At 45.0% G+C, this 14,107-nt stretch overlaps 1 protein-coding gene across 5 annotated transcripts in view; it reads left to right on the forward strand.

Annotated features, from left to right (window-relative positions):
* AKT2 (AKT serine/threonine kinase 2) overlaps nt 1-14,107 on the forward strand; it is a 644,724-nt gene that overhangs the window by 421,282 nt on the left and 209,335 nt on the right. For all 5 annotated transcript variants that reach the window (XM_086938261.1, XM_086938260.1, XM_086938262.1 and 2 more), the window contains one exon: nt 2,492-2,557. In XM_086938261.1, the coding sequence (XP_086794387.1) occupies nt 2,492-2,557 (66 nt within the window). The remainder of the gene's footprint in view (nt 1-2,491; nt 2,558-14,107) is intronic.

Genomic DNA, 14,107 nt, shown 5'->3' on the forward strand with positions numbered 1-14,107 from the left:
TGTACTTTCTCATTCCAAAAAAGGACGCATCCCTTAGACCCATCTTGGACCTCAGACCCCTAAACCTTTACATACAGTCAGACCCTTTTCATATGGTCACACTTCAACAAGTCCTTCCTCTTTCACGTAAGGTGATTTCCTTGCCACCCTAGACCTCAAGGACGCCTACTTACATATTCCCATTCACATCTCTCACAGACAATTTTTGAGGTTCGTAGTGGACGGTCAGCAGTACCAATTCAAAGTACTCCCATTCGGAGTCACCACAGCACCCAGAATTTTCAGAAAATGTCTGGCGGTGGTTTCGACTAACCTAAGAAGACAGCAAATTCACGTCTTCCCATACTTAGATGACTGGCTCATAAAGGCCAATTCATACAACCAATGTGTACATCACACTTACGCCACAATACAACTACTCCACGACTTAGGGTTTACAATAAACCACACAAAGTCTCATCCACAACTGTCCTGCATACAACAGTACCTAGATGCCACAATAAACACCTCAAAAGCACTTGCATATCCCAGTCCACCCAGGATAGCAAGCATACAAAGCCTCATAACCAAATTTCAGCCGCAACACACTCTTCCAGCTCAAGTGTTCATTCAGTTAATAGGGATGATGGCCTCTTGCATATTCATAGTACCTCATGCAAGACTCCAGATGCGTCCATTACAGGAATGCTTAGCACGTCAGTGGAACCAAGCTCAAGGTCAGCTAACAGATCTGGTGTTGGTGGACGGCCTCACACATCGCTGTCTGCAGTGGTGGAACACCCAAAACCTTTCCAAGGGGCGACCGTTCCTTGTGCCAGTTCCACAAAAAGTGGTAACAGCGGACGCATCACTCTCCGGCTGGGGTGCTCATCCATTACATCAAACCATACAGGGCACATGGACACCTCAACAAAAGTTACTCCACATCAATCACCTGGAGTTACTAGCCATATTCCTAGCGTTAAAGTCATTCCAGAAACAAATATCAGGCAAAGCTGTCCTAGTCCGCACCGACAATATGACAGCAATGTACTACATACAAAAACAAGGCGGGACACACTCCGTTCAGCTCTCTCAACTAGCACAAAGCATATGGAGATGGCCTATTCCTCAGAACATTTTTCTCCTAGCCCAACACATTCCAGAAGTCCAAAACAATATAGCAGATCTGTTAAGTCGTCAAACGCAACCGATTCACGAGTGGGAACTTCATCTACAAGTTCTTCAACCGTTTTTCCAGTTGTGGGGGCAGCCAGAGATAGATCTCTTTGCCACACACAAATGCTAAATGCCCAAGCTTCGCCTCCAGATATCCACACCCATTGTCCAAAGGCAATGCGATATGGATGAGTTGGTCAGGCAGATTTGCCTACGCTTTTCCGCCTCTCCCACTCATTCCACTGGTGGTGCGCAAACTGCAGCTACACTCACTGACTCTCATCCTAGTTGCTCCAACATTGGCCAGACAACCTTGGTACACCACATTGCTGGAATTATCTGTAGTCCCACATCAAAAACTACACCTCTTCCCAAGCCTCTTAACCCAGAACCATGGATAAATCAGACACCCGGACCCAGCACAGCTCAACCTAGCAATCTGGCTCCTGAGGTCTTAGAATTTGGCTACCTTAACCTTCCCCCTGACTGTATAAACGTTATCAGAGAAGCTAGACACCCCACCGCTAGAGCTTTCTTTGCAGCCAAGTGGAAAATATTTGTAATATACTGTAACAACAACACCATCAATCCTTTATATGTGTCTATTCAACACATCATAGGTTATCTACTACATCTCCAAATGTGTAATCTAGCATACACATCTATTAGGTTACAGATCGCTGCCATAGCAGCCTACTTACAGAATAGACAGCATTTGTCGCTATTTAGAGGACCTGCAATCAAAGGGTATATGGAAGGCCTCCTAAGAATAATTCCTCCCAGGGTACCACCCTCACCTGTGTGGAATTTAAACCTCGTTCTCAGAAGACTAATGGGCCCTCCATTTGAACCAATGCACAAATGCGAGTTACAATTGCTTACATGGAGTCGCTTTCCTGGTAGCCATTACTTCCCTTAGAAGAGTCAGTGAACTACAAGCACTAACTATTCAAGAACCGTTTTTACCCTGGTGCCAAACTGGATCCAGAGAATTATTGTTTTTCTTTGTGTATTTGCTATAGATGGGAAAATAATAAAAACTTTATTTCGCATGTGGAAGTGTATTGCTGATGAAAGCATAAATGTTGCTGAAAAAAGAAACTACCATAATTTACTTTGTACCAAAATTACACTTGTCTCAAGTTAAGTGGTACACACCCCCTTGAATGCAAGGTAAGTTTGGGTTTTGCGCACAAATAGCTTAAATGAATATGTAAGTGAAACCTTGACCTCGGTAGAAAGTGTTTAGAAAATGATTTCCTTCTTAATGTGCCATGTATCTACTCAGAATGCCACCTGTAATATAAATGTCTGTCATGTTTCTATTGTATAGGATGAAGTTGCTCACACTGTTACAGAAAGCAGAGTTTTACAGAATACAAGGCATCCCTTCTTAACAGTAGGTATTTGTTACTATAAATCTGTTAAAATATTTGTGTGCTTGGGTATTAAGTTTTTTGAATATTTTATAAACAAAAATATAATGTGGATCTATCAGTGTCAGTTTAACATATGTATAGATATATATGTGTGTGTATGTATGTATGTATGTATGTGTGTATATTCTTTCCAAAGGAAACTCTGTTTCCTGGGTGGCCTTCTTTGGCAGTGTCACACAAACCGCCAGGTAATGGCCCTTAATATTGAACATCAGATTTCTTGAATCTTTCACCAGAAAACCTTGCACATACTCATTTATGAAGTAATAATGTTTGATTCACCTGCTGAAGCATGTCCACCACGCCACTGTGTTTGGCCGAAATACTTCTGGTGTAAATCCAACTTTTATGTAATTTGCACTTGGGGAAGTATGTATTGGTTACATGATGGCTGGTTCCACGACCCGTGAGAGAGGTTTTGTAGCTGAAATGTGTCATGGTTTGGAGATGCAAGTTTTATAAATGACGACTGATCATAAACGAGTGCACACAAGGTTTTCTGATGATAGGATTCTGCAAACGTGATGTTTGAAATGTGTGTATGTATATGTGAAATGAAATAAAACAACGGTTAAACCTTCATTATAGTTATGAAAATGTTATTCATTTTATCTATACAAAATAAACTTAAAGTAATGTTACTGAGATTTTTAAAGAACTCCGTTAACCTGAGGGTAAGTACCCAAACGTTAGAAATTCTAGAGTTATAGTTATCCCTTAAAGTTCCAATTTACACACCACTGTCAAACTATTGTAACACATGCAACTCTATACACAGTGTAGTGAACTTGGTAACCGCACTACATTAACTATAATGCACCACTCTACTATACACAGTGTTCTGACAAATGTGATTTTCTCTATTATAATTGTTGTTATGAATGCTGTAATTTCAGATGGTATAAGTGATATAATGTGGAAGGATATAAGTAGTGCAGAGAGAAGGCATGCATTCTAGTTAGTGTGGCTCCAGAGTTTAATACACTGTGTATTGAGGTGCGCAAGTTCAAATAGTTTGAAGGTGGTGCATAATGTATTCATTTAAGGTATAACTATTACTTTAGAATTTCTATTGTTTTGGATACTTACTCCTCCAGTCTGTGTGTCGGCCATTGGCTGACACGGGCCGGCTCTCTGGTGCTTTGCCCAGGTTTCTTCTTTTTCAGTGAGGCTAGGCCGCTAGGGCTGTTAGGCATGAGCTTCCCGAGCAGCCTTTTTTGTATGTAATGCCAGTCAGTGTGCAGGGTGAGCGGACATCATTACATAGAAAAGTGAAAGTAAAATGAGCCATAGGTCTTCTTTCACTTTAACTGAATCAGTGCTCGGGGGGAGGGGGATATCTCAGAATTCCCCCCCACCCCCAGACCAAAAAGCATGGATCCACCCACTAGATGCCATGGATGGGGTAAACTGCCCCTTAAGCAAGGGTTTGTGCTCCCCTGCTTTATTTGTTTATAGCAGTCTTTCTGCCCCCTCCACCCCCCAGGGGGGCCTATGGAGGCAATAGCCCCCAATCTGACCCCCTGCAGAAAGTCCACTAGACGCCAAGGATTTTTCCCCCCATATAAAATATGAGTTTGGGCAGCCCACAAGGGCATGGTCTTGGCCTCACCCCAAAATGCATGGAACAATCTTTCTGCTGCCCTGCAGGGCAGATAGGGCAATTGTGTGGTGGCACCTGTTGACTTCTGTTTGATCCATTCTTGTCACGGGCCCTAGGCCCAACCACATATGTGTTGCAGCATTTTTATTGGCACAAGTGGAGCAATGCTTGGTGTTAGGAACTTTATGGATTCCTGCGTAGTCAGGAAGTTTCCATCACAGAAATGTAAGGAAAATGCATAATTTCAGGCAAAGTTTGAGGTTTGCTGGGCATTGTCGTTAAGAAAAGCTTGTGGGATTCACACAAGGTACTCCACCCTGGAATCCCCTGTTTGTTTATTTTTAAAAAATGTTCATGGTTAGTAGATTTCCGTGTGTAGCAGCTGAGCACGCCCTAAATCCCGCAGCTACCCCTATTGCGGATATCGGCACATATCACTTTAGGGCCTTTTCTGTCAAAGTGTCTTGGCCCACCCACTCAAGTGAGGTACAATTTTTATATAAAGACTTGGGGGAATGCTGCCTGGAAGGAAGTGTGTGGCTCCCTGCAGATTCCATCACTTTCTATCAATGACATGTGAGGAAAATGCCTTTTTTTCGTCAAAGTTTGAGGTTTGCAAGGAATGCTGGGTAAGAAATCCTGATGAGAGCCGAACAAATCACCACACCCTGGATTCCCCCAGGTGTCTACCTTAAAAGAATTTACAGGTTTGCTAGGTTTCCCTAGTTGCCAGCTGAGCTAGGGCCCATAATCCATAGCAATCCACTTTGCAAAAAAAAGGGTCAGTTTTAAGTGGAAAAATGGGATTTATCCATGCAGCGTTTTGGGCTGTTTCCTGTTGGATGCACTAGGCCTACCCATACAAGTGAGGTACCATTTTTATTAGGGGACTTGGAGGGGGCGGGGGGGATGCTGGGTGGAAGGAAGTTTGTGGCTCCTCGCAGATTACAGAACTTTCCGTCACAGAAATATGAGGAAAATGTGTTTGCTCAGTTGAAGTTTACAAAGGATTCGGGGTAAAAAACCTGATGAATGCCTTACAAGTCATCACACCCTGGATTCCCTCAGTTGTCTAGTTTTACCCACGAAAGTCAGGTACCATTTTTATTGAAATACATGTGAGAGCATTGTTGCAGGGATTCTGCCCAAAAATAAAACTGTGTAGGATTATGGTACCTCAGTGCTTTGGACTGAGTCATCCTACCACCTTAGTACCCATGAGCCCAGGACCGACTAGCTGTAGTTGTCTCCCTTGCTCTCCTACTCATTCAGAGAAACAAGCGATTAGACACACAAGAACACAACACTCCTGAATCTCTCAGGAATCACAGTTGCAAGACACACCCTTTCGCTCACGCTCTTGTACTTTTCCACAATAAGATTGGACAGAGACACAAACAAGTTTAAAATATTTATTTTAACTAACGTGCTCTAATATGCAGTATACGTGCCACAGCATAGCAGTTAGTCCATATATCATGAAAGGAGATGTCATTATGAAATAACCGTATAGCCTAACCTCCCTCCCCTTGCATTGAAAAAGTATTATTGTATATTAGAAGATCTCTGGGCTTTGTCTGCAGACCCCATACCTTAGCCTACAGATCGTAGATTTACATCATATGTGCTATCTCAGGTATGCCTGCAAACAGTACCATGGAATTGTGACCAAGGTGTGAACTGCATAACATTATTGCACTGTAAATGCCCGATGTTTGATGTTGGGGAAAAATCAATCAAAAAAATAATCATATGTGCTATCTCGCTCTTCTCTCCAAAAAGGTCCCCCTCCAAGTGTGCCACCTATTCGTGTATTCCAATAAGACCAAAGTACGTTGTCCCAAACAGCTGCATCTCGGTATGTTTTGTCTAGGTGCTAAGGCTTGACCAGAACAGAATAACAAGGGGCATTGTTAGTCCTTGCTCACCATGTTCAGACTAAAGCCCAGTAACCTGCAGAGTGTGAACACATCAATAGGTTCTCATGCAAAAACGGCTAAAGACATTTGCAAAAATAAAGTCCGGTAGTAACGGGTGCAAAGCAGCGGAAAATCTACAGCATGCTCATGCTAACTTGGAGAAAGCAACAATGTCCCCCCGGGCCATGTGACAGCATATAATAGTAGAACATTTATTACCACCAATTGAATTGCATTGCATTCATGCCTTCTAAATGTAAGCCAGTGCGTAAAAAAAAAAAAATCTAGAAAAAGTTTGAAATATACCCTCAAAATCATATGCTAGTGCGGGCGCACACAAATTCAGAGCTGTACAAAAATTCACTGCTCCTAAACTCCTTACATTGTGTCCATTTCAGAAATATGTTTCCTTGATACCCATTTTTCAATGTACATATTTCACCATATGACTTGTTCTACACTTGCTATGCATTAAAAGCCATTGTATGGTGCAGCTTAGTTGTTGGCTCTGGGTACCTTGGGCTCATGGAGAACCTAAAAACGCCGAAATATCCCAGCAACCAGAAGGGTCTAGCGGATGCAATGGTATATTGCTTTTATAAATTGGTCATTGTAACAAAAATTTACAGATGAAAGCTTTGCCACAAATAGATGTTTTTCCTGCTCCCTTTCAGTATTTCTTTATTTCAACAGTTAGTAACCTTAGGAAAACCTTGAGGCATCCATTCAGATGACCGCTTGCTAAATAAGGAATTTTGTCAACTTTGCAAAAATCTTCAGCTTTACTGGATTACCTATGGGTTTCAAACTGGTTTCCACCACAAACTGAAAGTAGGTTGAAAAGCACACACAAAAAGCTTTGCATGTACCTGAAAACTTTAGCAAGACAATGCCAATGTCAATGCCGTTTTTTGTAAAAAATTTAAAAAACACTTTTATCCATGGTACTTTTTCCTATTTCCCCCCCAAAACTCCCAATTTAGCTATAGAATAGCAGTAGATTTGTATAGCATGGTGTGGCATGAAGTGAGTTAGAGTAGAGTACTGTAGAGTCAATTGGCTTAGAGTGGAATAGTGTGGAGTTGTGTAGAGTTGGGTTTAGTGTCATAAAGTTGAGTGGTGTACAGTGGAGTGGCATAGAGTGGAATAGCTTACAGTTGAATGGTGTAGAGTACAATAGTTTACGGTTGAGTTGCTTAGAGTTGAAACCAGGAAGTGTTGACCGCCATTGTGGGAGTTGGTTTTAGCAGAGTCCCATAAAAATGTAAAAAAGAAAGGGTGGCAGGTTAGGACTACCCTGACCCCCTAATACAACCCCACTGGAATAGGTTTAGCGTCCTCGAGGAGGTGGATTGACTCACGCGGTCTTGCTCACCCCCAAGAGAACATAAAGAAGGCAGCCCAGTGGTAGGTGTTGTAACTCAAGATAAGCCACTATCCTCTGATGGCTCTGTGACTCTCCCCCCTCAACCCTTAATGAGGGAGGAGACAAAGATTGATCAGAGATATAATCAGGTACCACCAAATGAACGAGGGGGAGTAAAGGATAAAGTAAAGGACGGGGAGTGCAGTATAAAAATACTCTCGTGGAATGTCGCAGGTCTAAAAAGTAAGCTACCTATACCTGACTGGACCTCCTTCATGTCCACTTTTGCTATCTGCCTAATGCAAGAAACCTGGTCCCTTGAGAAGATTGAAAACCCTGGTTTTGCAACCTATGCCATCCCTGCAGTCACACGCGGGAAAGGGCGTCCTTCGGGAGGCCTTGCTATATGGATAGGTCTGCATATAGGTATGCAGGGCGTACAGGTGGCCACAAACTTGCCTGATATTCTATGTGTTTTGCTAACATCTGTTAGCGGATCCACACTAGCTATTATTAACATCTATTCTAGGCCCATAATCAATGAAAAAGAATTGAGCACCATTCAAGCGCTCGACCACTTCCTTCAATCACTTGACCCTGCAACCTCGATCATCCTAGGTGGTGATCTGAACTGCCAGTACGAGCCTCAGAGTGGATCTGAGTCGTGTGAGGAGGATGAGGTGGACTTGCTTTGGCAAATTCCCGCCTCAAAAATAACCCCAGTAAAGGCCTGGAATCCGCTAGTTTTACAAATTAACGCCTTGACCCTTGCAATGTCTCTGCGGGCATGCAATGGAAGGGGCAATAATAAAAATACTGTCCTGCCTACATATAACAGGATTAATCGAACTTCCAATATCGATTACCTTATGATGGAGGCTAAAGACTGGGGCAAGTTCAAAGATTTTGAAGTTGTCCCAAGGCATGATAGCGACCACAATGCCCTGGTATTATTGCTTAAACCCGGTGCATTTGGGTTGACTAATCCTGCCTCTAACTCCATCCTGGCACCCCCACCCTATATTTTATCTAATAATAGGAGAAGAGTAAAATGGCCTTCGTGCCTAGACTCTCCTACCCGACTTGCACAAATTTATCAGTTAGCTGTCCCATTAATAAGTGATATGGGAAATTCTACCTCCCATGGGCAGACTATAGAAATCCACAGAAAGTTAGTTGAGAGTCTAGGGGCGGTGTTTTATCCGGTTTGCGGGTGTCAGGTGCCCCACAAGTCTTACCTTGGCTTGTGACGCAATTCCGCAGAGACGACAAGAGCACCCGTCCCTGTACCCACCTGACCCTCGTGGAAAGCGATACCCAACAGGGATGAGATGGACGCAGGGATGGGAGCCAGGGTGTGTAGGGGTAGTGGATAGTGTGAGCTGGCGGGGGCGTCCGGGTGTCAACTGGAAACCAAAGGAGATAGTTCAGAAACAGAGTCGGACCCGGAAAGGAACCACCCCCCACATACACACACAGACCTTGTCACCCTCTGAGAACTCACCAATGCTTCCGGAATGAAAGACCCCAGATGAGAGCAGCTCCGGAAGTGAATAGCGACGGTAATGCGCTCCTGCGCGTTGCAGTTAAGTCCAAAACTAAAATAATGCGCTCCTGCGCGTTCACCCAAGCTAAAAAAAAAGAGTGCGCTCCTGCGCAAGTAGCAGTAGCTGGCCACCAGTCACTCCACCAGTGGTATCCCTTTGGCGCACCTGCACGGTGGAACACCTTAGTACAAACTTCAAAAAGCAACTTAGGTCCTTTTAACACCCTCTAGGCGCTCCTGCGCGATAAGGGTTAATGAAAACAGAGAAACTGGCACGTTCCTGGAACCCCCAGGAGAATGAACGAACACGCGTCTGAGTGACGCAGATGTGAGGCAGGGTTGCGCTCCAGCGCGAGTTGCCTCCTAGGTCCCAAGACGAGTGAATGGAATCACTCCGACGAGTGGCTGACGTAACAGCCGAGCAGCGCTCCAGCGCGGCTGGTCTCTGGAAGGCAGGTCTCGGCAGCGGGATTCCCAGCAAGTAATCCGGAATCCGAAGCACCAAGCCGGCGGGAAACGCGATGTTTAAGCGATTTCCCCCGGAAGTGCTTCTGTGCTCTGCTGCCCGGGACTAGACCGGGTACTCTACTTCTGACCGGAAGTGAGTATTCCGGCCGTCCGTGTGTGTATGCGGAAATGGCCGGCCGCGGCAATGCCGCGAACCGTGACAGTGGGTCCAAGCCGCACCGGAATAAAACACATCCCTGGCACAACCACACATGCAAAAACCTTAAGAAAGATCTTCTTATGGCTATTAAATCCAAGGAGGTCCCTAAAATTAGAACAACTAGACTGCTGTACAAGAAGGCACTTATTAGAGCAAAGAGCGAGTGGGAGGAATCTAGGTGGGAGGAGCTGAGACAGGCACTGCTTTTAAAAGATTCAAAGACCTTTTGGCTAATTGTCACCTCTTCAGCGATAGGTGAGAGAGACACTGGGGTCTCGAATATTGCCCGTATAGTGTGGGAGGCTCACTTTAAGTCACTTTACACAAGCCCTGAGATGGGGGATAGTGGGTGGTTGCCCCAGGGAGAGATTTCAGAACTGGCTCTGGCTACACGGGATGCTGTGCCGCGGGACCCCGGGCATGAGTCGATTGCCAGGGGCCCCGGGGACCGAGAGTTTGGCCCTTTGCACCCGCATGACTCGGGACCCCTTGCATGAGTGTCGATTGCTGGGGGCCCCGGTCACTGGGTCCCGCCCTTGCCAGAACCCTAGCTCCGATCGGGCCTCCGAGACCTCGGTCGCCCCAGACCCCCCGCACGAGAGCCGACTGCCGGGGGCCTTGGGATCAGGGACCTCGAACACCCGCATCAGCACACTACGGGACCCCCTGCACGAGTGTCGACTACAGGGGGCCCCGGGCTCAGGGTCTTCCCCTCATAGAACCCATGGCTCTAACCGAGCTCCCAATGGCCCCAGACCCCCCGCATGAGTGTAGACTGCCGGGGGCCTTGGGCCCTGGACCAGGACTCTGTCCTGCAACTGTAAAAATAGGTGCCCTTATTGGAGCCCCCGCATACTGCCCAATTAACATCACACTCAGGGAAGTCGAACTGGCAATTGAAAAATTGCTTCCGAACAAGGCCCCGGGCTTGGATAAGCTCCCTGGAGATCTTTTTAGATCCCAGCCAAAGATCTGGGCCCCATATCTGTTGGTTCTGTTTAATGCTGTTATACAGGGATCCCCAGTCCCAGAAACCTGGCTGGGGGCAGAGATTGTTCCAATCTTTAAAAAGGGTTGTCCACTCGCTCCATCAAACTATAAACCAATTAGTCTACTCGATACCACACAGAAGTTGATGGGCCGAATTCTGCTGGTGAGGCTATTGGGCTGGATGGAGGAAAACAAAATCTTGACCACCCTCCAAGCCGGTTTTAGATCAGGGGTCTCGACCCTCGACCAGATCTTTCGACTCCAGGTCCTATATTGGAAAACTGCAAGAGTAGAGGGTGGCAGCCTCTACCTTGTCTTTGTGGACCTGCGGGCCGCATTCGATCTGGTCCCGAGGGAGAGGCTCTGGACGGTCTTGGAGGATCTTGGTCTCGCTCCCTACTTACTGCACTCCATAATTCGGCTCCACACTGGGAATTATGCCCAGGTGAGGTGTGGGAAGAACGGGGAATTATCTGATCGTTTCCCTGTCACACGAGGAGTACGTCAGGGCTGCGTACTAGCCCCTACCCTCTTCAGCTTATATGTCAACGGCCTGATAGACAGACTTAATTGTGTCAAGGACAATGATGCACCACGCCTGGCCACTGGTAGGGTGCCCGCTCTGATGTTCGCGGACGACACCTTGTTGCTGTCGCGGACATCATCGGGCATCCAGCGGGTTTTGGATGGGTTTGTTTCTTTTTGCGCCACACGAGGCTTGGAGATCAACTTGGAGAAAACCAAGTTTATGATCTTCAACCCTCCGAGGCACACCCGCCCCAACCCCACACTAAACGGAACCCCTCTTGAGAGAGTTAAGACCTTCATATACTTGGGAGTGACTCCGACAGAACAATTCATATGGGACCAGCAAGTCTCTAAATCCTCCCTGAGATTAGCACAGATAGTGGGTGGCATAGGCAGATTTTGCAGTGCCTCAACTTATAAACCGGTTACCCCTGCCCTAGAGATATATAAAATACAGGTCAGGTCTGCAGCCTTATATGCAGCCGAACTCTGGGGACACACTAATACATGTAACCTGATGAAAGCAGAACATTCTTTCATGCGGCATCTGTTCGATCTTCCGCAAAGTACACCTTTGCTCCCACTACGTCTGGACCTGGGTCTGGAACCTATTACTGAGCTGGCGGCAGCCCGACCTCTGCTCTATTGGAGAAGGCTCTGGTCTGTCCCGGAGCTGGAACCGTTCAGAGCAGAATTTAAAATCATTTGGGGGCAGTTAAAGACCAAGAACATACCAAGGCTAACACATGTTAAGTCCCTTTTCTACCAAATCGACCTTCCCCAACTTTGGGACACACCGGAGGATAGCTGTTTGAGGACCCAAAGGTCTGTCCTGGTGGCAGCTGTTAAAGCGTATAACCTCAAAATGCTACATTCCTCTAATTCCCTGGGCAGACTATCCAATGACTTTCTAACAATCAAAGATGAATTCAGGATGGAGGCGTTTTTGGACTTGGTGCAACCTCCACTGGCAAGAAAGCTTTACATTCAACTGAGACATGGCTCCCTACCAGTCGGAGAATTCACTTCTAGATGGGCTAAAGCGACGAAATCTAACTGCCCTGCCTGCAATCATGACAGGGAAGACATTACACGCATCCTTTTTTTCTGCCCAGCATGTGGCGAAATTCGGAAGTGCTGGATCATCCCACTTTGCAAGAACTTGGGCTTTAGGCACTGTGCTCTCGCCCTTAGAGTCTTAACTTATGATACTACCCCCCCCCCACCCCCCCCCCCCCCCAATTGTCTTCGCTGTTTCCAGGTTTCTTCTCAGTATGTGGAGGAGAAGATCTGTAATAATCCACAAGGACTAAGGGACGACTGCTTCCATTCATAATTATTACTTTGATATCCACTGTTTAATAACTTTTTAACTCGATGTATTTATATTTTAACACTGTGCTTGTAAATATTTTATTGCACTTTTATGGTCTATGACCGAAATAAAGTTATCAAAGTAAGTAAGCTTTTATAAATTGGTAATTGTAAAAAAAATTTACAGATGAAAGCTTTGCCACAAATAGATGTTTTTCCTGCTCCCTTTCAGTATTTCTTTATTTCAACAGTTAGTAACCTTAGGAAAACCTTGAGGCATCCTTTCAGATGACCGCTTGCTAAATAAGGAATTTTGTCAACTTTGCAAAAATCTTCAGCTTTACTGGATTACCTATGGGTTTCAAACTGGTTTCCACCACAAACTGAAAGTAGGTTGAAAAGCACACACAAAAAAGCTTTGCATGTACCTGAAAACTTTAGCAAGACAAACAGTTTGTCAATGGCGTTTTTTGTAAAAAATTTAAAAAACACTTTTATCCATGGTATTTTTTCCTATTTCCCCCCCAAAACTCCCAATTTAGCTATAGAATAGCAGTAGATTTGTATAGCATGGTGTGGCATGAAGTGAGTTAGAGTAGAGTACTGTAGAGTCAATTGGCTTAGAGTGGAATAGCGTGGAGTTGTGTAGAGTTGGGTGTAGTGTCATAAAGTTGAGTGGTGTACAGTGGAGTGGCATAGAGTGGAATAGCTTACAGTTGAATGGTGCTGAGTACAATAGTTTACGGTTGAGTTGCTTAGAGTTGAAACCAGGAAGTGTTGACCGCCATTGTGGGAGTTGGTTTTAGCAGATTCCCATAAAAATGTAAAAAAGAAAGGGTGGCAGGTTAGGACTACCCTGACCCCCTAATATTGTGATATTTTTTTGGTTAAAATAGAGTTTTAGGAACCTCTTTAACAATATTCAGCCAAGTGGGGGGGTTTTTATTCGCTAGGCATCAAACATGTAAGTATAAGATCATTCACTCGATCGGTACTCGATTGTTGTGAGGGCATTAAACATATGGTCACAAAGTAAATTCCACGCTGCCCATATGTAGCTGATATCTGAGTGGCTCTCCAGTGGGGATGTGAAGATCGTAAAACTCCCTTTCATCTCCACACACACACCTGGGGCCTCCACAATGGGGGATGTTTCCAGCATGGGATAGAAGACACCGTAAAAGGACCTTCAAGCCCCATACAGATGCCTCATAAATCATAGGCGTATCTCCAGAAAATGCATACCTACCAAGGGTTAGAGTGCAGAATTACAGATCCAGAAAAGAAAAAAGAGCAATTTATTATTTGATTTAGCTTCTCAAAGGCCAACTAGGCCTTTGAGGTACTTTCAAACTGCAAATATAGTTTACTTGCACATAAGTGAGTTTTCTTTTCACATAGCAATATTAGACATAGGTGCCTAAAGAACGCCCTAATATATCAGCATTTGCAACACTTACTAGTTGCTACAACTACTCAGTAAAATAAGTTGCTGCATAGCATATAGCCCAGGCAAAGGTACAAAATCTGGGTAATAACAGGATTAGTTGTCTGCTCCTAACAGTACAAAATGTCAC

The sequence above is a fragment of the Lissotriton vulgaris genome, chromosome 9 (assembly GCF_964263255.1).
Source record: "Lissotriton vulgaris chromosome 9, aLisVul1.2, whole genome shotgun sequence".
Classification (NCBI taxonomy): domain Eukaryota; kingdom Metazoa; phylum Chordata; class Amphibia; order Caudata; family Salamandridae; genus Lissotriton; species Lissotriton vulgaris.